This window comes from Labrus bergylta, chromosome 21, assembly GCF_963930695.1.
Source record: "Labrus bergylta chromosome 21, fLabBer1.1, whole genome shotgun sequence".
NCBI classification, from domain to species: Eukaryota; Metazoa; Chordata; class Actinopteri; order Labriformes; family Labridae; genus Labrus; species Labrus bergylta.
In genome coordinates this window covers 23397587-23420490 of record NC_089215.1, presented here as the reverse complement: position 1 = coordinate 23420490, position 22904 = coordinate 23397587, and the positions used below count along the sequence as shown (strand labels likewise).

General features: G+C 40.7%; 2 protein-coding genes across 2 annotated transcripts in view; both read right to left on the bottom strand.

The window, feature by feature from the left end:
* Positions 1-90: 90 nt before the first annotated feature.
* Positions 91-12626, bottom strand: LOC109986760 (putative protein MSS51 homolog, mitochondrial). Its single transcript, XM_029277993.2, has 7 exons — positions 12473-12626; positions 10213-10378; positions 9895-10044; positions 7680-7804; positions 6810-7373; positions 2833-2926; positions 91-2225 (listed from the first exon to the last, which is right to left on the bottom strand). The coding sequence occupies exons 2-7, from the start codon at positions 10368-10370 to the stop codon at positions 2027-2029; spliced, it is 1290 nt and encodes a 429-aa protein (XP_029133826.1). The 5' UTR covers positions 10371-10378; positions 12473-12626; the 3' UTR covers positions 91-2026.
* Positions 12627-13374: 748 nt separating this feature from the next.
* The window catches only part of capn15 (calpain 15), a 42374-nt gene continuing 32844 nt past the window's right edge, over positions 13375-22904 (bottom strand). Inside the window, 5 exon segments of the mRNA XM_065949456.1 lie at positions 13375-16239; positions 18172-18350; positions 19915-20084; positions 20341-20576; positions 20700-20861. Coding sequence (XP_065805528.1) covers positions 16062-16239; positions 18172-18350; positions 19915-20084; positions 20341-20576; positions 20700-20861 — 925 coding nt within the window. The 3' untranslated portion in view covers positions 13375-16061.

Here is a 22904-nt window from a genome sequence, read left to right as displayed (position 1 = left end):
CGTGGTCGCTCACGATGGCGCACACCTAACAAAGACCTGGTGCGTGCGTGCGTGTGTGTGTGTGTGTGTGTGTGTGTGTGTGTGTGTGTGTGTGTGTGTGTGTGTGTGTGTGTGTGTGTGTGTGTGTGTGTGTGTGTGTGTGTGTGTGTGTGTGCATGTGTATGAAAGAGAGAGAGAAGGGGGGAAGATTGCTTCGTCCCACATGGTTGCCCTTCCGATGGCGCACACCTAACAAAGGACCTAATGTGGCCTTAATGTCTAAAAGAGACCGAGTTCGGCCCTACACGATTTGTGTCTCTGAGGCGTCTGGATGGCGGCGAGTGCATAGATCTCTGTGTGTGTGTGTGGCCTACGTGCGTAATGGCGCGGTGGTGGAGTTAGTCTCCAGATGTACGTTTACACAGGAATATGTGTGTGTGTGTATGTTCGTAGAAGGGGAAATAAAAGAGGATAAAATAGAATAAAAGAGAAATGCGTGCCTGAAGAGGCCGGATCACAGTCCGACTCCCGCGCCACAACTCGGAGTAATTCCCTTCATTCACAGAAACAAACCAATAGCCGAATTCAAGTTAATACGGCTTACACTGGCCTTTCTGATCAGAAGAGTAATACCCGGTTATAACGCTGTTACGCTAAACACATATAGGACGCAGCGGTCCGAAACAACAACAAGAGTTTTAAACAGGTAAAACTCAGGACGCAGCGGTCCAACAAAGAGAAGAATTACAGTTTCTGCTTCGATTGTTGATAACAATTGTTAAAAACACTCTCTAAAGCTAATTCTGCCCAGACCTAATTAAGCCTCACTTGTGAATCGCTTTGTCCGCGATTGGTGAAAGGAAAAGAGTCCGGCGATGGAGCAGATCTTCTGTCCGTCCTGGTGCAGAGGTTTTATAGTTAAGTTATAACAACTAGTTATTTTTTACAGTGCATGTAGACTCCCTATTTCCAAACAGACCCATTTAGGTTGGTTTCATTTTGTTAGAGACCCAGATGCACAAAATAGTCTCTTCTCTAAAATGAGGTCTGTTCCAGAGCACATGGTTACATCACTGTAATGAGACTGAATCAAAAGAGTTATTTGTCCTTAAATTTGCTTATATAAATGTTGTGGAAAAATCAAGTTTTATTTTTGATTGCTGGCATTTATTGAGGAAAAAATGCACATAAATCATCTTTTTATATGCATTGATTTTGTGATGGTTATTTTCAAAAGCATTTTCTCTGATTCGTTTCGTCCATATCTACAATAATCATTTATAACACGAATGAAATAGAGGTATAGAATAAATGTAGCCTTTTTTTGTTGAGAGACAGGGGATTGTCTATGTTAAGGGCACTATAGTAATTCTCCATTAGGCACATATAGGACCTAGTCTACAGTAATCATTTATACCATAATTCTGTGGTAGTCATAAGTCCTTGCACAAAAAATAGGGAGGATCACAAAACAAAGAGAAAAGCTGTATTTTAGTCAAATTCAGACACTGTGGCATTAACATGGCATCACGTGTAACATTGGTATGCATTTGATCTGATCCTGCATTTAATATGAGACTAGGGAATAATTCTAGCCGCTGAACAATTAGCAGAAAACTGTCAAATGATGACAAAACCAATTTTGGTCTCATGATGTATGAACACCCATGAACCTTAATATCAAAAAAGCATTTTACCTCAGGGCACTGACAGAGTACAAAGCTTTGTTCTCTGCCCTCAGGTACCATCAAGCTAAATAATGAGTTTTGATTGATTTCTGTATTAAATCTTGTTAATTGAAAGCTCAAGAATTCATCTGAATATGTTTAATATGAGTTGAAGGGATTTTTTTTAACTATGAAAAACTCAATGCTCCAAAAAAGAGAGTTAGCTTCAACGTCCTTATCAGCCAGTCAAGTCTCTAAAATGGCTACAGAAAATCCCCAGAGGGCCTTGGGAGATCCAAAAATCATGGTTTGAAAATACTGCTTTATGTGAGAGCACCTGTGTAAATTCAAACAGGTTTAATTGCCATCATGTTTGCGTCTTAAAAGTCTGGCAAAGGCTCATCTTGAGGCAGCAGTCCTTGGAAACGAATGTAATGAGAGCTGCAGTAGACAGGGGTTTTGTTGGGGCTGGCCTGGACCTGCTCTGGTTTCTGTGAGGTGAATGGATTAGGTCCACTGTCCTTGATGTCCATCTCTAACTCCAGCAGGATCTGGAGTGAGTGCTGGAGCTCCATCTCCCTGTGAAGACAAAAAGAGCCCAGGAATCAATTAATAAAGTCTGTTAAGTTTGATTGTTTTCAGACTGAGGGGAGACCAAACAACTGTTCAGAGACTTATTTTTAACATCCACCCACAAGATAACAGTTTACACTTTGCGTCATCATCAAGTTACAGTCCACAGGGGGAGTTTGCTGTGAGTGTCTGCAGCAGAAGAAATAATTTAGTTCCTCAACTTGGCCTTTGTTACAACAGGAAAGTGATATTTGCCACCAGAGGGATGGAGTGTGAGAGGAGCCGTGTGATCTGTGAGCAGTGATAACTGCATTGAGACTGAGGACTGTGATGATGAGGTCAGAAAGGTGAGGAGTGGGGAGAACAAACATCATTTGTGGATGCAAAACAATTATGCTATTCAAGGTAGGTTTGAAACATTTAAGAAGGAAGAGGAGGTATGGTACAGTTTCTTTTTCAAAGAGCTCTGGATGACAGATGGTAAAGTTGAGATAACATAATGAGTCCCTCTGGCACAGAGAAGTTAAAATATTTACTGTTTCTCAAAAGGGCAGAATGTTATTATCACACTGTAAAATGTGAAAGAGGTTGATGTTTCAGTTTGGTGACTTACCAGTACAAAGTGAAGAAGGAAGGGATGTTGTAATCTCTAAGTAGTAGTAAGGTGGGCAGCCAACCTTCTCCAAGACCCTGGTTAGCATGGAACCCTAAAAAAACAATGAAAAGCATATATGTTATATAACATATATTTTATTATTTAAACCTCTAGAAAATATCTCTCCATCAACTCCTAATGACTCTAGACAAGTCTCCAGTCATGCTAGCAGCTAGAATCGAATTAGTGCATGTACGGGCCTTGAGTGAATTTTTAATATCAGCGTGCCAACATACTCACATAGTATATTCATCATGTTTAATATGCATGCAATATAATGAACAATTACTATGAGGATAAAAGGTTTGCAGATATTTAATCTACAATTCTTACAGTGTCTGAGACAACGATAGATCACAACAGTTTGTCAATTCATCAAAGGAAGTGTAAAGATGTCTGCTATACAGAAATTCTGAGTCTTCAATTGAGAATAAGCCCCTCTAGCAACATAAAGTCTTATTGAGCTTTCTGTCTCTGCAAGTCTCTGCAGTGATTGACAGAGGAAAACATCAGGTCTTCATTGATTGGAGAATCCAACAGATTACACTAGATCAATTCAAGTTCTACTCTTACGAGCCAGCTTTCCTCTGGTCCTGTATCTGATATTGTCAATCTGACTACAAACTGGCTAAAACATCTCAAACATACATACAGAGAAACAATACAGTAGTTTCACTGGCTCTATGATGGGTTGCTTCATAATCCTGCAGCATATTAACGGACAGATGTCACTTTGACCCAACTATCAGGGTGGCATGGTGAACAGCTTGACCTTCAACCAGGCAACTGAGGTTCAAGCCATGGAGGCAGCAAATACAATAAATCTGTCCAGCTTAAGTGTCCTTGAATGAGAAAAAGCATTTCCCTGCACTGCACAACAATGTATCACATTAGAAGTTCCTCCAGGAAAACAATGTTTCCAGAGATTACATTCTAACCAGCACCAAGGAAAAGTTAATTTGTTAAACCTTCAGCTGTTGTGGGAGGGGTTGTGTACTGTTTGCACGCTTGTTTGGGGGTTTCATAGCATGCCACAGAGACGTGTAAAGGCCTGTGATACTGACACACAGATGGTATCAGGTTATACACTGTTGCCACATCGTCCTGCTGCAGAAAGAAGGGATTTTGTTCTGAATAATGCATGTGGTGAAACCAACCATCCCTGAGGTTACACTTCTCATCATGATAAAACATTTAACAGCATTTAGGCGAGTAGACCTTCAGGAGATAATGTGACAAAGGGACATTGTAGTCTGGCTCGTAACCACTGCAATCATTGCCTGGCTCCAGAGCAAACTTTAGCCATATGGTGGATAAAGATGGTGTGAATGGTGATGGACTTCCTTTGTACCTGGTGTGAAAACTTATGATTTAGAATGATGGGAATACAGTATGATGCATGAATAACAAAAAGCTGTCTGGTCATGTGTGTGTATGGGCTGCCTGTTTACAGCAGTCTATCTTTGTATGGATAACATTGTTTAGCCTATATCCATTTCCCCTGTGACAGCTGACAGGTGACATTGTTCTCCCTCTCTTATTCTCTGAGGTCCATTTAACATATTCAATTCATAGCCAATTTCCTGTAGCATCCAGGATGGGAAGCACTAATGTTCACATTGTCTCTCACCATCAATGGAAATGTTTGATGTGATGTAATGTACTGTTGCTAATGAAGGCTACAGAGTTAACTGTTCTAGGGTCCCAGCTCTATCTGTGGATTACAATAGACTCTGTATGAGTCCCCTGTTTAGAGGAAGAAATAAATCGTTAAAAAATTCCAATTCATATTTTGTGTTAGATTTAAGTAGGTAGCTGCGTTATAAACAGGTCATGTATAGTGAGCAATTTGTAATGGTGGAGGAACCTCATTAAGGTGAGATAAGTCCTGCTCAACCTGTTCCATTATGTCTTTACACTACTGTGTTAAATACTTGATTCTGATAGGCCAATTACGCATAGCTGTCTGTTATCCCTGCTTGTGATAGTAGAGTAAAGATGAACAAACCATTACTAAGGGAAAAAAAACAGTTGCTAGGCAGTAACAGTATATAGCTAGTAATAAGCTAGCTAAAGGTGTTAAGCTAATGGCTTTAATAGCAGGCTAACAGTCATTAACTAGCTTACCATTTAATAAATTAGCTAGGAAGAAGTTGAATGCTAATGTTAGTTGTTGTCCAAGTACAAGCTAACCGTTATCTTTTTTTAAAACCTTAACATATGGCTTTAGGTTAAAGAACATATAACAACACAGAATTATAAGGAATTTTCAAATTGATAACTTTTAACCATACACACTGGAACACAGTATTGTGGCAAATCATCATTTGAGTTCCCCATTGCGCCCACCTTCAGACAGAAATGGCCTTTTATCCTAAATATCTTTTTTTTATTGCTTTTTAGCAGACTTTTCATCTCTCAATCACTTTCTCTCTGTGACTTTCACACAACTTCCTGTATTATTCTTTGTCATGCTTCCTGCTCCCTAACCACTTAAACAGTGTGACAATGCACTGCCAGCTTTGTGGCATGAAACGCAGCCAGCCATTCAGGCATTCAGGCAGTTTACTTGCAGGATGACGGATTCCTGTATATTTAACTCCAATAGAGCCTACAGTGACAACTGAGCTGGGGTTATGGTCTTGGGGGACCGGGGTCTTTACTGTTGCTTTGCAGGTTAAAGGGTCAAAGAAGTGATTCATTGCGAGAGCTTAGGAGGGTATAGGGTTACAACATTAATAAGGTGGCTGTCAGTGAGAGTTGACATGTCAAGGATGTCAACGTGTTATTTGTCATCATTTTTTCAGTTGCTGTAAGAATATTATTCAGAAGTAGGCACATTTATTGAATCAATAATTCAGACTAAATTATTTTAAAAGAAAATTAGTCAGAGAGATTGAATTTGCATACGAATGGGGCTCACAATGTTTGTCAGAGTGAAACTGGGGAAAATAAGTCTCCAGGCCAGCTTACTGACATTATGCTGAGTCCAGCCATTACAAGCCAACCTGTTTCCCAGCTGCTCCCATTAATCACCCAAGTCCCCAATAAAACCCTGGAGCTAATGAATAGGCCAGATCTTAGAGTTATACATCTCCTATTACTCGTTGTGTTCTCTGAAAGGGCTAATTGTAAAATGAGAATAAAAGGGAGACAAGTCTCTGCTTCTCCAAGACAGCTGACCACTTAAGCTCAGCAGTTTCTATGTTTAGCTGCAGCAATCAGTCTTTACTGGGTGATTTAAGAGCATTTAGAGGGGAAAGTCGACTTTGTATGGTGGCCCAAAATGGCTGCGCTTGCTATTTTATTTTAATGACGTTATCTTGAGACTTTACAATTTAACCAAATACAATTCCTCTTGATTCATGAGTTAATTCATTAAGTCTTAACAACAACAAAAAAGACTGATTTTAAAAGATAAAAAGGTTATTATAAACTTTTATATGTTGAGTTCAATTGATTATTTTCAAGAAATGGTTTATGGTTTATTTCACAACACATAATAACAGCTGTCAAATGACTGCGGTGAAGGTTGCTAGAATTCAGAACTGAAAAATGATTGGAGTCTTTTTTCTTTCGGTTAATTTTTGGACTGGATAGAGTCAAAAATCTGGGAGACAGACATTGGGGAATGACATGCCAGAGAGGAGCCACAGGTCGGATTTGTTATTTGTGTCTTTTAATGTCGAATGATGTATTTTTGTATTTGTATGTGTGGCTGTTCGTTGTTTGTGTAGAACTCTGTAAACTGTGCTGCTGCCTGTCTTGGCCAGAAATGAGTTTCTTTCCTGGTTAAATCAAGGTTAAATAAAATTCAAACGTGGGCCGTCACATGGGGCACTATAACCACTAGGCTACCGACACCCCCAAAGATTGGAGTCCGTTGGTTTGGTCAGAAATTGGTACAATTTGTTTTGTAGGATGTATGTACATACCAGGATGAAATCCAACCACCAAATCTGGCTTGGCAGCTTTCTCTTTATTCAGAACATCCTCCCAGTATTGGTGGTACAGACCCTTGTAGGCACTGATGTAGACCCTCTGCCTGGGACCAAACGCTGTAAGAGGAGGCCTCATGACAGGGCCGTCCACAACCTCTGGTCCCACCATCACGATCTCGATACCCTGGTGTCCAGGGAACATTTTGTTCAGCTCATCATAGTCAGTGAGTCTTGCTCCCATGGTCTCATTGTGGGACGCCCCTGCTATGTGAATAGTGAGCGGTTTAGCACGCGGGTTAAGGCTAAATTGTTGCATAGCCATCCCAACTGTGAGAACTCGAGAGAGGAAGTCGCTCTGAATCCGCCATAAAGATTCTTTGAGGTCTGAGTCATCCGGCCTGGGCCTGCTGACGTTCTTCCAAAGGGTGGTCATGTTGGCACCAGACAGGATGGTGTCCAGATGAGACGTGAGATCCACCTGCATTGGAAGCCAGTCGTCCCAGTTCCTCACCTCAGCAGTTGACTTGGACCAGTTCTCAGTTGGGAATGGGAGGTCTCCTGCATGGGGGGTAGAATATCCATCTGATTTATAGGGACACAACCTTTTTGTTTTTTTCTGAAACATATCCATGGTGTTGAAAAGCAATTAGAGATACAAAGGCTGAGGAACTCTCATCTTAATTAAAAAAAAACACCTGTACTGCCCTATGAATTTCTTTGTGTCTTTGTTTTTCAAGCTACAGTAATCATTTATGAAGCTCTCCCTTTAAATATGCCATCTCATTAATGAGATCTCTTAGTTGTGTGTGTGTTCAAATAGCTAACACATTTTAATTTCAGCTGCACCACCTTATAATTACTCACCTGTGAACATCAGCCACTCCACTAGTCTGTCAATGGCTACTAGACGCAACGTCTTGCAGACCTTTTTATGCTGAGGCCAGTCCTTTTTCTGACAGTCCTTCGTACAGTAGTACACGTTCAAGCATCTGTGAGAGGAAATTGGAGTATACAGAAACACAGAATAACAAACAGAGAGAAACAGCAAGAAATGTAAGACAAAAAGGACAAATAAGGTCTGACTGTTAGTTTGTTAATCTCTCCTATGGTCCAGGCTGAAATGAACTATTACAGAAATTTCTGTCCGACCTTGTAAAAGTTGACGACCAAAACAGTTGATGAATTAAATAAAATGGGGTCATCCTCTCCTCTAACCATTCATTTAGTGCAATCATCATTTTAAAATGACCCAGTACTTTTTGACAAAACACCATGAAATGTGTTGTTATGATTAGCCTTAGCAGTAGTTTGCAATCACTACTAATAGCAAATATTACATGCCAAACTAAGATACTGTACACATTAACACGTGCTTAACATTTACATGGTAGCATTATTCATTAGTGCTAGTTATCTTGGTTAGGTTAGCATTGGCCTGGATGGGGGGGGGGGGATACTTCAGTCAGAGTGAAATATAGTGCTGGCAAAAATGTGCAAAAATTCAAGAAAATGTTTTTCAATGTAAAATGGTCAAGAATTTGTGTATTTCATGGTCTACCGTAATATCATTTAAAGATTCAGAGAGTCTGAAAAAATCCTTGTACACAAGGGACAAGGCCAACAACCAACTGTGGCTGGGACCTTCGGACTGTAAGATGGCCCTGCATTAAAAATAGACACAATACTGTGGACATAATCACATGGGCTCAGGACTCTGTGAACACACTCAAATGTTACTCATATATAAAATAGATCCAGAAATGTTGCTGTGATTTGCTGCTGGTACCAAATTCAAAATAGGTCATTTTGTCATTTTCTGTCAATAACAGCTATCTGAGTTTCAACATTTGATATGTCGTCCTTTAGCTATTTTAAGTTAAATATTGAGGTTCAAATTATTTGAAAATCACTGTATTATGTTTTTATCTACATTTCACACAACATCCCAACTTTTTTGGAATTGGGGTTCGTATATACAGCTCATCTTTATATTTGACCTTCTCCTTCAGTTGCAAACTGATGACAATGAGGACAAAGTCTGTCTTGTTTTAGATTACATTTGGCAATAGTGCTGGAATTTATGAGTGATTATCTGACCTCTCTGTGTGCGCGTGGTCTTTAGTGTTGTTGACAAGCCATCAAGTGTTGAGGTAAAGTGGATTAGAGGTTTGACAGCCAGTTGGTGCCATGGGAGACTATAAGTCCAGAATGAAATAAAAATAATTTATCAGTCGACAAAAGAGGCTTCTACTCAGACAAAGTAGACACAAACTTAGACACCAAACAAAGGCAGAAAACACAGGTGCCTTTAGAAGGTATATTATAAATCAAAGATGCTTTTACTTCACAAGTAATTAAAAAGTCTACTGAATCAGAACAAGAATGAAAGTGGTATTTTAAAGTCACAACACAACATTGTTGGACCGTATGTGGTCTTTCTCAGATGTCAAAGGTCATGAGGGTTTTTCCTTGTCAACAACTTTGTTTGTGTCTGCTTACTGTTCTGAGAGAGGCACTGGCAACTGAGTGTGTGTCTGTGTGTGTCTATGTGAGACAGCGAGAGAGAGAGAAATAAAGTTTATTGTGTGTGACTTAGAGAAAGAAAAGCAGACAGCGAGGAGAAAAATGAGACACAGAAACGATGAGGCACTAGAGAATATGCAGCAGACTGTAAACTCCACTTCTTCTCATGTTTGACATAATAAAACTGCATTAAGCTGCTTTTAATACGCTGCAGAGTACCGTAGAAATCACAGTCAGGGGACTTTGCTATATTTGCCATTGGCCAATGTCCACCTCTGTAGAGCTCTCCTAAAAGTCTGCCACTGATACAACAGCACCTGGTACTGCTCCACACATGACTGTACAACAATGCCAAAGCAGCATTCTGACCGGGTGATAATCACGCTAACCAGAGAGTGGTGTAGGTTTCAGTTGCCTAAAATATTCTGGTAGTCACTGTTGATTAATGTAAATCTGAGTTAATCCAAGTATGTTGCCAATCATTCATCATAGAGAACCTACTTAACCAAGCTCATGGGTTGTTTCTGCAGGCAGTCTATTGTGGCTTTGCACTCACTTCACACAACGCTTCAGCGTCTGTCCCTCAGTGAGATGCTCCGGGAGTTTGTTGCAGCTGGTGCAGAACTTGAAGGTCTCCTCCATCTTTTCAAACAACTCCTTGTAGTTGCGGAATGAGACTCCTTTAGCCTTACCCTCAAGGGCAGCCCTATCAAGAAATAAACACTTTATAGGAATTGAAGGAATAGTAGGTTGTGGAAGGAATTGACAAATCAAGCTTCAAGAGGCCCCTGTTTAAGCATTAACAAAAGCATTCTGAACATTTATTGCCATATGAACTTAATTTGTGTGCACACATTTTATAACGTGTTTTTACCTGTACTCTCTGTAGTCCTTCATGTTGAGCTTGTTCAGAATCACCTGTGAGAGCCCGGGCACATCAGTGTCCAATGAGTGAAAGCCAGACAGGACAGAAAAGACGCTGTCAGTCCTTGGAGTGTAGGCTTGTGGGACCGCTGGGATTTGGGACGCCATGTTGTGGCCTTTAATTTCCCATTGAAAGGAATAATAAATGTTAAACACTTTATTTAAACTTTTTATTTTATTTTATTTATTTTTATTATAGTAACACCCAATAGACAAACAAAAACACAAGAGGTACAATGCACCTCTCCATAAAGCCAGGAACAGAGGAAAAACAAACAAAACGAAAAAAAAACGAAACAAAAACGAACAAAAAATTTAAATTATAAAGCAAAAAATAAATTAAGGAGCTAATAATTAGCCGGCTGTGTAGGCTACTACTCTGCTCAGCTAAACGAATGGTACGTTTAGGGGAATTACTTCTCTATAACGCCTGCAGCTAATTAACTCCACATTATTTTGTTGATAATATGTGTTTTTTAGCAGAGAGCTGGTGAGGTGATCATTAATAAATGTTAGCGCGCTAGTGGTTATTTCGCAACATGACCTAAACAGTGTTTTCTTAGAAATACTAATTCATGCCCAGACTTCAGTATCCTCCAATTCCAAGTTAAAAACATAAAAAAACACATTATCATCATCATTTTAAACAGCTTTTGGTTAATGTAGTTTTTTAATAAAACTGCTTGAATTTAGTTTTTTGACTTGGAATAATTATCCTTTATATACGTTCTGAAAATATTCAATCTTAAATGTGTGATTTGAAAACACAATTGATGGCTAAATGATTTCCTTCTAGCTTACTTCACATCTTTTCTTGCGAACATAATGGGATAGTTTTCAAGAATTTTAATGAAGTAGTGTTTTGCTGTCCGACAAGCCTTTAAAGTCATGGACCTGATCGATCTATTTTCTATAGATCTGGACGATCTATAGAAAACAACCCCATCAATATGGCACCCTTTTTTAAATATCCACTGGTTTACAAGTCTGTATGTGTTGTGTTTTACTGACAGATACAAAGCAGACACACACCACATTAACACATCACGTCAGACTGACAGATGACTTCAGACTGATGAGAAGAAACAGGACTTGAAAAGCGGTGGAAGGACACACAGCCCTAAGCCTCACTGAGCTATCTGTACTATGCAACCCTAACAACCAAGAAAAGCACAACTGCACTGACACAACAAAGATTTAAACTGCTATGAGAAGACTCCAGATAGGGTTGAAATGCAGCCCTTGATAAGGGATCACTGCTGCCAGAAGCTATTTCAGAAACAATGGTAACGCTTTAGACACAAATATACAAGGTGAGCTTCTTGACAACTTTAAGGATACGATGCCATAGTGAAGCAGAATGTTAAGATTCTTTCCTATCCTAAACAGTGTCTATCTCAAGACAGATACACTTTCCTGCAGACTAAAACCCAAGATTTTTTTTTTTACTGTAAATTACATCTCTCACACACACACTCATGATAAGGAGTGTCATCTAATTCTCAGTCGAGCTTTAAGAGTCGCATCATCATACCTCTTCTCTGGAAGGAAAAAAATCCTCCCACCACGTTACCCCTTGCATGTCCCATGATTTATTTAAGGAAAAATAAGAGGGTCAGGGAAATGTGATCATCTGAGGGGGGAGCACACACCCCTTGCTGTAGCTCACATGTCAACTTAAGTCTTTCTTTAGATTTTATTGGAAGCTCACATCAAATGGTTTTAGAGTTCTACATTTAAGTGAACTCTTATTAAATGTGATTTAAAATATCGACCTGTCTTTAAAGAACAGTAGAAATAATAGAACAAGGCCTTGAAAACTCCACACAGCCCCAAAACAAAGCAAAAGCTTCACTTAATCCCATTGAAACACTCCCTTTTTTCACACTCTTTTCAACTTTTAGCAACTCTGTATCTTTTCAATTTCATATAGTGTTGCTAGGAAATGATTCAGCCTTATCATAACTGCTGAGTAAAATTGAAAGGCCTATATCTAATTAGTTCCTTGGTATCTGCAGAGAAGCAGGGGTTGGGAATGAACAGATTTCCCAGGAGAGGGTAGGTTTTTGACACAGGTTTTTTCTAGCATGCTGAGCCCTTCCGCTGGCATTATCACATTTTCACCCTGCCTTGCCATGCACTAAGAAGAAGAAAAAGACTAGAAGTATGTCACAACTCCGAGACATGGAGGGACATTTTAGCAACCATACCTTCGGTTCCAGCAAAAAGCTTTCGAGGTGATTCTTAATGTCCTTGCTTCAGGATAAGGAGAAGGTGATTGACAGCTCCTGATGCAGGAGTTGTCCTCGGTGTCTCTGCTGAGGTTAGAGCCAAAGCAGTGGGGAGACTGGCCTGGCCCCAGGGCTGGGGGAGATAGTATAAAGAATATGAGGTTGGGGGGGGGGGGTGTGTGTGCAGTACATTTTTAGAAAATGAAGGGTGGGGTGAGGAGTAACCATGTGGTATCAGGGAAATACATTCTGCAAAAACACACTCAGGAAGTGGACACTGTGATGGTAAATGGACTTGAGCTTATACAGCGCTTTTCTAGTTTTCCGACTATTCAAAGCACTTTTACACCACATGTCACACCCACCCATTCATACCCTTTCACACACTGATGGTAGCGATCCATCAGAAGTAACTAATCCATTCATACACCACCAATGAAGCAGTGGGAGCAATTCAGGGTTAAGTGTCTTGCCAAAGGACACAACAGACATGTTGCTCCGTTGGGGACCAAACCCTCAACCTTCCCGGTTGAGAGGCGACAACTCTACCAACTGAGCCACAGCCGCATGATGTAGAGAGAAGAAGCCCAGGAGACGAAGTGCAGAGAGGATCTGAAGATCAGAACATCAAAAAGTGTCACTCTGGAATCAATAAAAGTGAAGTAAATGAAAAACACTTTAGAAATGTGAATACTTTATACTGTTTTCCTGCTTGAATAAATGAGCTTGAAAGCATTCTATTACTCATCAGTCACAACTGAAGAGTTTGTTTGCATGAGTCACAAACACAGAAAATGTCTTTGGTCCCTTTAAAAAAAAAAAAAATGCACATTGAGAAAATGCATTAAGACAATTTCCTTGTAAAAAAAAAAAAAGACATGTTTTTTTAATTTAAAAAATTTATTTGGTCCATTGGAACCTGAGATTGAAAATTAAACATACATATTTTATACACATATATTCATGTTGCCCCGCCAAAAAAGATCAATAAAATATATATCACATTCATCAAGAGTTCCATTTTTTCAGCATTAGGGTGTATTTTTTGTTTCTGCCATCATAGTCTTCTTTTCTTTTTACAATTTTTAAAAGGATCGTTCATTTTTTTTCCATTTTCTATAGTTTTGTGTGGCTTAAGTTTGCCGTCTGTACAATTTACAAAGAAGAACGAGGGACCAGACTCTGGAGAAAGGAGGGAGAAGGCGCTGTGTGTGTTGGCTGGTCAATCCACGACCAGCTAGTTTTTTGTTTTTTCTTCATCTTACTGTAGCCTCTTCAAACAGCAGGGGGCGCCCATGAAACACAGAAGAGTCACCAACACTACTTCACAGAAGAGGGAAAGGTTCAGAGGACACCAGCTAGAGCCAACATGACAGTTATGACAAATTTAAAGTATAAAAACAATATCTGGTGTAAAGGTACAATGATCCAGCAGTGACACTGAATGTGTGAGGTGCTTTGTCACTGCAGGTGTTTCAGTGCAGGTTTCGCGTCAGACTCACTCCACAGAACATCACATTCCTTTTTCTGTCATTCAGTATTCCACAATTTTCAGACAAAACAGACCTGCAAATCACTTTGACATATAAACTCAGGACTTCTGACAGTGGACGTTTGACATTTATGTCTCTTTGGAAAACATACGTTCAGTTGTTTTTTTCCTAGTAACTGCTCTGGTTGGTTTGCTCGTGAGTAAGACTGCAAAAATGGGGACACAGTGCCAATACTCATGACATGACATGTTTCAGCACTTGTTAGACTCAAGGTTGCTTCACCTTGAGTCAAGCTTAAAGTCCTGATGTGAATCACCTCATACTGTTTGAATTGAAAATGAAAAAAAATAGCATTTTTTTTTTTTTTTTTAAATGTGAGTCACTATATGAGAAATACAGGAATTTAGCATGGTAGCTTTCAAGTTTTCTCCACATAAAAGTTAAACAGCATTTCCTTGACAAGTCTCTCCCTTCATCTCACTTCAATAGTACCACGTTCCTTTCTCCATGACAAAACATTTGTGTTGTGGACTGATGGATCTTAGGCAAATGAGGAGTAATGGCTTTTTTGACACTGGAGAACAAGAAGCAAACAGGACCATCCTTTGAAGCAACGTTGCAGTGACTAGACTCCTTTCAGTGTCACAACACGTCTCAAGGGTCCCTTCTTTCTCCTGATATGAGCACGCAGTCTGACTGAACACTAATTTGTTATTACACAAGGATGCCGTTGCTGTCGCTAATGTGCCGTCGGTGTATTCTTATGGGAGGGTGGCCCAGATGCTCATGCTGCACTCGAGCAAACAAAAAAAGAACAGTCCCTGACCTCCTGAAGTTAACTTAACAGCTCCTCTTAAGAGCTCCCTCATGGCAAAGTGAGTGTTCAAACAGCTAGCAGCTCCTCCATCGCTCTCTCAAAGTGTAAACCGACAACTGTGGAAAGCGTGAGGAACACACAAATACTCTCTGACCTTCAAGTACCAAAACAAGAGCGTAACATGCAGCATTAACTCGCACTTTATAATGTCTAGAGGCAGGAAAGTTGCTCCCCAAGTGTGGATTTGAGTAAAGATATAAAGTGTGTGGGTAAATCCAGCGTGCTGTGCCTGAGGGGGAAAATCACAAACCTGGTCAAGTAATTACTCGCCTGCAGCATTTAGACCCCAAAGTGAGGTGAAGATGAATTAAAGTAAAGGGGGACGGGGGAGAAAACACTACAGTGGTTGTTCCTCTGTAGGGAAAGAAACAATTGAATGTTAGTGTATCAAACCATGCAGGTGGGAATTATATTATTATGTGCCAGTATTTCACAACGACACTGCTCTTTACCACAGTTACTCCAGCAGTCTGAGCAACATCAGCTTTAAGACTAGCTTGACCCTGGTTAACTTTACAAATCCTGGGTTTGGTCCTGAGCTAGAGGGGCTGGACACCACTCCACCCAATATGAAGTATGATGCAACACAGTACAATATGAACGATGGCTTTTTCTATTTCCTCAAACCCCCAAATATGGACAAGACCGCAACAAGGGTGGCGCAAACAACAAGTAAGACCAATGTGTGTGTTCTCAAATAATAATAAAAACCACGACGACATTTGAGTGAAACTACAAGTTGGCTCATTGTAAGTACCAAGATAAACTCCCCCTGAAGTCTCCTACTTTGTGGACAATATAGGGTTAAATGTCTGATCGTTGCAGGAGGCTGGCTCAAAGAATGTGGGCCGGAAAATGGCTCAGTAGTTACGGCATTCCACCCTGTTTCCGAGCAGGGGATGACATCAGTTCCACGTACAGCGCTCGTACCAAAATGTCCAAAAGTTTAAGTAGTCTAAACTGGATCCTGTGTGAAAAATACTTTTGCCTGCTTCCCTTGTTTCATCCGGACATGGCACATCCACTTGGCAAGGGAGAGATCCTGCAAGGTCGGATGAAGACTTTATGGTGCGTTACAGCACAAAAATTCTCCATAGTGCTTTACATTCAGGTGTGTATCATAACCCTCGCCCGGTTTCCAGTGCTCTGACACTTTATTGGACTAAAACGTCTGTGTGTGCGAGGACGTGGACAGTGGTCATAGCGGCCGTGGTCTGTGCAGGCCGTCAATGTCTGGAGTGAGCTGGGGGCTGTGTGTGGCCTTGGTGGGGGTCCAGTCTCCCAGCGAGGCCTGGGCTGCTTTGCGGTGAGCCAGGCGGTGGGTGATGGAGAAGCCGGCGTTTCCTTCCAGCTGGGACAGCACCACCAGCACCTGCCTGCAGGGGGACACAGAGAGCATTGAAAGAAATTATTTACACTTTAAGACCTTACTAAAGATGATTTCACATCTGCACTCCGGATAATATCTAGATCATTATAGGAGGAATGCTCCGGAGATTCTCCCAACCTAGCCGTTCACATATGCTCCTCACAGTGGGGGACTTTCCCTGTCAGAGGGGGGGGGAGAGATTTCCCGAGGTAAGACATGACGTAAATAAACAACGCGGAAGTAGCAGCCGAAGCAACAGAGTCCGTTATAATGACAATATCTGTCTTTATATCAATACTATGTGTAATCCAATGGAATGACAACATCCACAAAAGAGTGGAGAACAACATACTGACGAACAGAAAACAGAATGCAGCCGTTTATTTACGTACATGGAGATCGTAGTGGTCGCGTCGCGACGGCCGTGTTCAGACATCAGCTCACTCGGATATTCTGTGGATAAAATACTAGGGGTCTTGCCGGAGAAACTCCTGGTAAAGTCCGCATGAAAAATGCGTCTGTTTGCGTTCACACATAGCCTAAAGAACCTCCGGGTAGACCAATCTCAAGAGTTTTTCAGGAGATTTGTGTGAAAAGGGTTTTAGTTTAGTAAAAATATTTGTTTGTGCGTTGTTTAGGGTGTTGTTAAGTAAAAGACTGTATTCAATTATTAGTTAAAGGAGGGGTGCTGAAAAATACAACAGATTTTTTCCAGCCGTCCTCTTATCTTCCAAAGTGAGAATACCATCCTTTAATGTCTTAGGATAATATATTTACAGAAATAATAAAAAGAAAATACAGCTAACTTTCAATTAAAGAGCTACTGAAGACCACAGAAATCACACTTTTATTTTTACCCCACTCCACATTCCAGTCAACTCACATAAATACTATTTTATAAAGGTACATTAAATGCAACCGTTAGTAATTACTATTATTAGAAAAGTAAAGAGGAAAAAACACGAAATGTTCTTGCCCTCTTCCCCTCCTAATCATTTGGTTACAGACCCTTAGTGTTACACAGATCTTGGAAAAGCTTTGTTGGCAAAGTGAAAGGTTGGATTTGCAGAAGAAAATGTGATTAATCAGCACTATTGTAGCAGGTTTTCTGATTCTGTCCATTTTGGAACTTGATTAGGCAATGTGTTTACGGGAAATCAGGAAATGAGTAAAAAAAAAAAAAAAAAATAGACAAAAATCACAGTTCTACAGTCTTAAGCATTTGATTACTTAACTGCTAAATCATTTTACCTAAGAGCTGATTGTATAACACCTTATAAGAACATTAGAAAATAAGGCTGCACTGAGGTCTGACCGAGAGGAGGAAAATAATATTATTGTACGATGACGGAAAATGACATTAAAAGCTCCTCATGCTTGGTGCCTTTTTACAGTTTGCAATAACGTGGGACATAACTTTAAGGTGATAAAGGTGGTAAAATCACGTAAATGTCTGGACGATGGACACATTCATATAGAAGATGTCAGATAAAGCAAAATCCTGGAGAACTTAATGAGGTGTGGACAGCTCCTCTGTGCTCCAGGTGTGTAAGCGAGAGCAGTATTTTCAGGTCTTTATTGGATTTGCTTTAATAGGCAGAGAAAAAACAGAAGACCAGAAGAGAGACAAAGGCAGTTCTAATTGTGCTGAGACTAGCATTCGGTCGATTATTAAGAGATATGGAGCGATAATCCTCTGGGATAACTGTGTTTATGTTCAGTAAGTGAGTATATGTGTGCAGATATAATCTTCTAAGGATGTTTGCTGCACCTGCACAGCATGTTCCCAGAGCATTTCATTTATTCCACTGTTGTATCTATTTAGGTTAAAGCTTCCAGTGAAACACAGATCTCTAGCTGTGTGTGTGTGTGTGTGTGTGTGTGTGTGTGTGTGTGTGTGTGTGTGTGTGTGTGTGTGTGTGTGTGTGTGTGTGTGTACCTGTGCAAAGGAGGCACGCTGTCGATGGTCTTGAGGCTTCCCCGTGTGGACACCACATTGAAGCTGTCAGTGCAGTCACAGGAGACGTGGAGGTAGTATTTGGGATGGCGGTTCTCCACCACCACAATAAGCCCCGCCCAGCCGTGGGTCAGGTAGTAGCACGTCATGCCCTCCCGGCCCTGAGAGCGCACACATGAACAAAGAGGCGACGGCTGAGTCATACATGAAATAAAAATACTGCTGTGAGGATGATGTTCTGTCTGTGTGTCAGCCTAATATCACTCAGGAAATACAGAAAAGATTTGAAGATGCCATTTTGGAAAAGCAGCAGGCAAAGATGTGGAGCCAAGATGGACTAAATGAATATCATCTAGCTCGTCATGTAGCTGGCATATTTGAAAAGATGAAAACAACGCAGACAAAGTGGATGGTTTGAGGTCAGTAACAGGATTTAGCTAACGAAGACTAAGCCTAATTATACAAAACTCTTAGCCTAATAGAATCAAAACAGATTAGAAGTAAACATGAACCCCTCATGCAGACTCTAGAGTCAACAACCATGTTTTTAACCAGGCTGCAAACATGTTTATTTCTGCTTTTAAAATTTGACATTTTAAAATGGGACCTAATGGAGATTCCTTCATTTTTGGAGCCAGTCTCAAATGGACACTTGAGGAACTGCACATTTTTTTGCACAACTACACTGGCTTCATTTTTCAACATCAGCTTACATCATGCTATTTAAAACATACTTCGCCTTATAAAATAAAATAAAAAACATTGTTTGACATTTGACGTGAGTTTGCATTTTAAGAACAATGAGCATTTCAGCAGACAGAATGTGGAATAAGTTACTAAGTGGCTGCTGAGTACAAGAAAATCTTAGTCATTGTGTGCTCAGATTAAATTGATTCTAAATGTGTTAATGGTTCACGTTGTGTGTGTGATTCATCTGCACGACCTCCATTTGTATTCTTTGAGCAAACCTCATAACATAGACGGCTGTGGGTGTAGAGCATGATTCTTATTCTGATAGCACACAATATGAAGGTTTTTCCCTGATAGAATATATCTTGTGGCTGCACTACATTCTGGTGTGTGGAGGCTACTATCTGCAGAGACACCGATAAGTTTCTGGCAGTATGACTCTTGAATAACTGCGAAAAAAGAGAAGCACCGGCCCTGAAAAAACACAACACAAATGTGCTCTTGTTTTGACTGAGGACTGCTCTGATTGTCTTCGTGTAGTGTCAGCCCTGAATCCTTAAGTGTTCAGCCCACCTTCTCTGAGCGCTGGATTCCTGGAGAGCTGAAAGACTTAACAATGATGATCTCAAGTGTTCAAAAAGCCACTTTATTGGAACACTGTTCAGGAGAGCCAGAATAATTTCCTTCCTGTGTGTGTGTGTGTGTGTGTGTGTGTGTGTGTGTGTGTGTGTGTGTGTGTGTGTGTGTGTGTGTGTGTATTTGTGTGTAGGGGAGATACTCTCAAGTGTAAAAGCAGAATGGGATTCAGGACTCTGCTGAGGAAATCTAAAGTGTTATCTCAAAGTGGCTTACAGAGCTGCAAGCGTTCTGCATCTTCACAAGCATATATAATATATTCAGAGATGAACAAACTGTGTGTGTGTGTGTGTGTGTGTGTGTGTGTGTGTGTGTGTGTGTGTGTGTGACAGAGTGAGGTGAGGGCAGACCCAGCAGTGATTTTTTTCACACAGCTACAGCTTGTTTTATTGCTCTCACCTCATGTCTTTCGCCTTTGTTTTCTGTGAGCAGGATGATGGCATCGGCCAGCGTGGTGGCAGTCGCCTCCACCTGCTCCACCATCACCTGTCTGGAGCTGTAAATTGCCAAGACGTAGCCGGGAAATTCCTGGCTTGGCCGTCGTGCTGCTCCACTGGTGGGGCTTGAGACTGGGAGGAAGACAGTTAGATACTTCAAAATCAGATCAAATGCATCTAAGTGTTTAAGTTAAGAGTCTGATTAAGCATCTTAAAATAGTTCTTCCTACATCATTCACAAAGCTACTCATTTTGGTTAGGACATTTTTGAAGGCTGTGTGGGGATTGGCTCGCCTGCCTCCCATGTGACTATTATCATACTGTGTCTCCTGAATAAGAATAAGAAATGGAATGAAAAGGTTGTGTGTGTAAAGTCTGAAACACCTACTTGGCGTGGGGGGTCCTCCCGTCCCGCTGACGTTCATCTGCCAGTGGTTGAAGGCGCAGCAGACGACAGCGTACTCGCCCGGCTCTAGCATCACATCACAGCCCACAAACTTCTTCACTGCTCGCTTGCTGTGAGCCAACAAGCGACCAAGAGTCAGCTTGTTGCCGCTGCCGAAGGACGCTCGGAACACCATGATGCACAAGTCCAGCAGGTGGCTGTCGGCCGTGTCTGAACGCCTGGAAAGGAATTGAAGCGCTTAGCTTTTGCACAATCAGCTGATTTCAAGTGAACAGTACTACTGAAAGATGTAGGGAAGGAGAGGGTGAGTGTTAAAAATAAATGATCCCTGTCATGTTTACCTGCTTCCTTCCTGGAAGAGAGCAAACTCCAACGCCGTCCGCTCCAGCACGGTGAGCGCCGTGACGGTGACGGGCCCGCTCGCCTTGCTGGGGAAGCAGCCCTGCAGTCTCACCTCTTGCCAGTCTGAGTGGATCTTGCAGATGTCCACTGAGTCAAAGTACCTGTGAGAGGAGACAATTGAGAATAAATAGATTTGCTTTGCATATGCAGGATCAAGGAAGGAACAATGTGACCCTCTGATCCTCCTCGCTATGTCTATTTGTATGCATCACAAGCAGCTGGTTCACGATAGGATAGCCTCGGAGGGTGCTGCAGAACAAACACCATTTACCTCCCTAACATATCAGACCTGTTCTTTTGAAGCCAAAGCCCCTGAGAGATATTCTCTTGCACACTTTGAGTCTGTTTTTCCTTGTTTCATCACTTCCCCACCTCACTTTGACATCTGCCTTACATGGTGCTTTGCTCTTTTTGAAAATCAGGAAGAAGAGAGGAAGAAAACTCTCAAGTCTTACAGTATGCTTTTCATCCCTGGAGAAGAACACGTCTGCAGTAGTCTCGTCATGTCTTTCTGAAATATCTTTAATAATCAGCACGAGTCATACTTGTCTGCTGTGTGCATGTGAGTGTCTTGATGTTCCGACAACAAGCTGACCAATTTTTATTTTTAACGGGGGCCGTATGTTTGTCTTACAGCATCAGAGCTGAGATGATTTCCCCGTCACAGAAAACAATAACCAGTGTGAAGACAGATGGGATTCTGGTCTTGAACGAATACATTTTTCAGGTACACGAGGACAGCCAGGTTATTGATCCTTCTGGTCTTATTGCAACTCTTATTCTGTTAGAGGGGACATAAATAACACAACCAAAACACACGCTTCATCTTTTTAGGTGACTCTACTTATGTGTTGGACTTTCAGACAACTTCCATAAATCAGATGATTTGCTGATGGTAAAAAAATAAAATCAGCTCATTTCCAGTCTATTATGGTCCTGTCTCTTAGGTCACATTTTTCTCAAGCGTGAATGAACTTCTTTCACTTAATTTTCTCCTTTAGCATATCAGGCTTTGCTTTTAATTCCATCTGTTATTCTGCTGAAAGGTATTCATCGTTTCTCTTAATAAGAACACTTTCTTCTTATTTTCAGCATCTTCTTTTTGCAGTTCAAAGAGCTTCACAGATAAATGACAAGGCAAGTTTTAACTATATAATAGTATTAACAGTTAAAAACTGGATTATAAGATAAAATAAAAAATACAGTTAATATATATATACACAGTGTCTATAAATAATTCCTTATTTAAAGTCAGGCTTAATGGGTAAATTTAAATTAGGGCCCGACCAATCTGGGATTTTTTGGGGCAGATGCCGATATCAATATCGGGGAGAAAATAAATCAGATACCGATACATCAGCTGATATCTTTCATAGATCTATGTTCATTCTGTACAGATAAATATAGATATACATATTTTCAGTGTTGATCCCTCAAAAGCAGTTACACTTGTGGAAAAGATATTTAATGAAGAGAAGATGGTCACTCAACTGGAAAGTAACTGTGCATGTACGTGCATCACCGCCTGACACTCAGGAGGGTGATGATGTTAGATCCATAAAGCGAACACTGCTGGTGAAAGACAACTGCTAGTTTAATATAATGAACCTCAAATGATGTGCTATTTGACTGGGGAATAAAGCAAGTAACATCGGCGCATATCTGCGATACAATGAGCCGATACCACCGGGTATTCTTGTATCGGCCGATTAATCGGTCAGGCTCTAGTATAAAAGATATAATATTTTTCTATTGATTGTCAATGTCAACCTTTCTATAGCTGCATTTAACAACACGCTAAGTGCTTAAGGTGGTTTTTTGGAGGAGGCCACCTAAAGAGGACCTCTTCAGTGCAGTGTAAGTGCACTCAAATACTTTTCACATGGAGGTCATGTCTTTATCTATTCTCCTTCCAGTCACAGATTCACAGGTTCACAGATGTCCACTAGGTCACTGGACATTAAACCTCTGAAAGAAAAAGGACGTGCATGCTTTCAAACAAACAGAAAAACAGTCAAAAAACCACCAGTCAGTAGAGAAGGCTGAGAGTGGCAGGATGAATCTAATATGACCACGAGACAGACTGAGAGCCATGACAAGTCCAAGCCTCTGCCTGCCAAATCATTGGGCAACAACAACAACAA

What these genes read in the sequence shown, in the direction of transcription:
- LOC109986760 (XM_029277993.2), bottom strand. Translation starts at nt 10,370, where the DNA reads ATGGCGTCCCAAATCCCAGCGGTCCCACAAGCCTACACTCCAAGGACT. An exon ending in AAGGACTACAGAGAGTACAG is followed by an intron (nt 10,045 to 10,212) that starts GTAAAAACACGT and finishes ATTTCTTGATAG; the next exon opens with GGCTGCCCTTGAGGGTAAGG. An exon ending in GGAGTGGCTGATGTTCACAG is followed by an intron (nt 7,374 to 7,679) that starts GTGAGTAATTAT and finishes CCCCCCATGCAG; the next exon opens with GAGACCTCCCATTCCCAACT.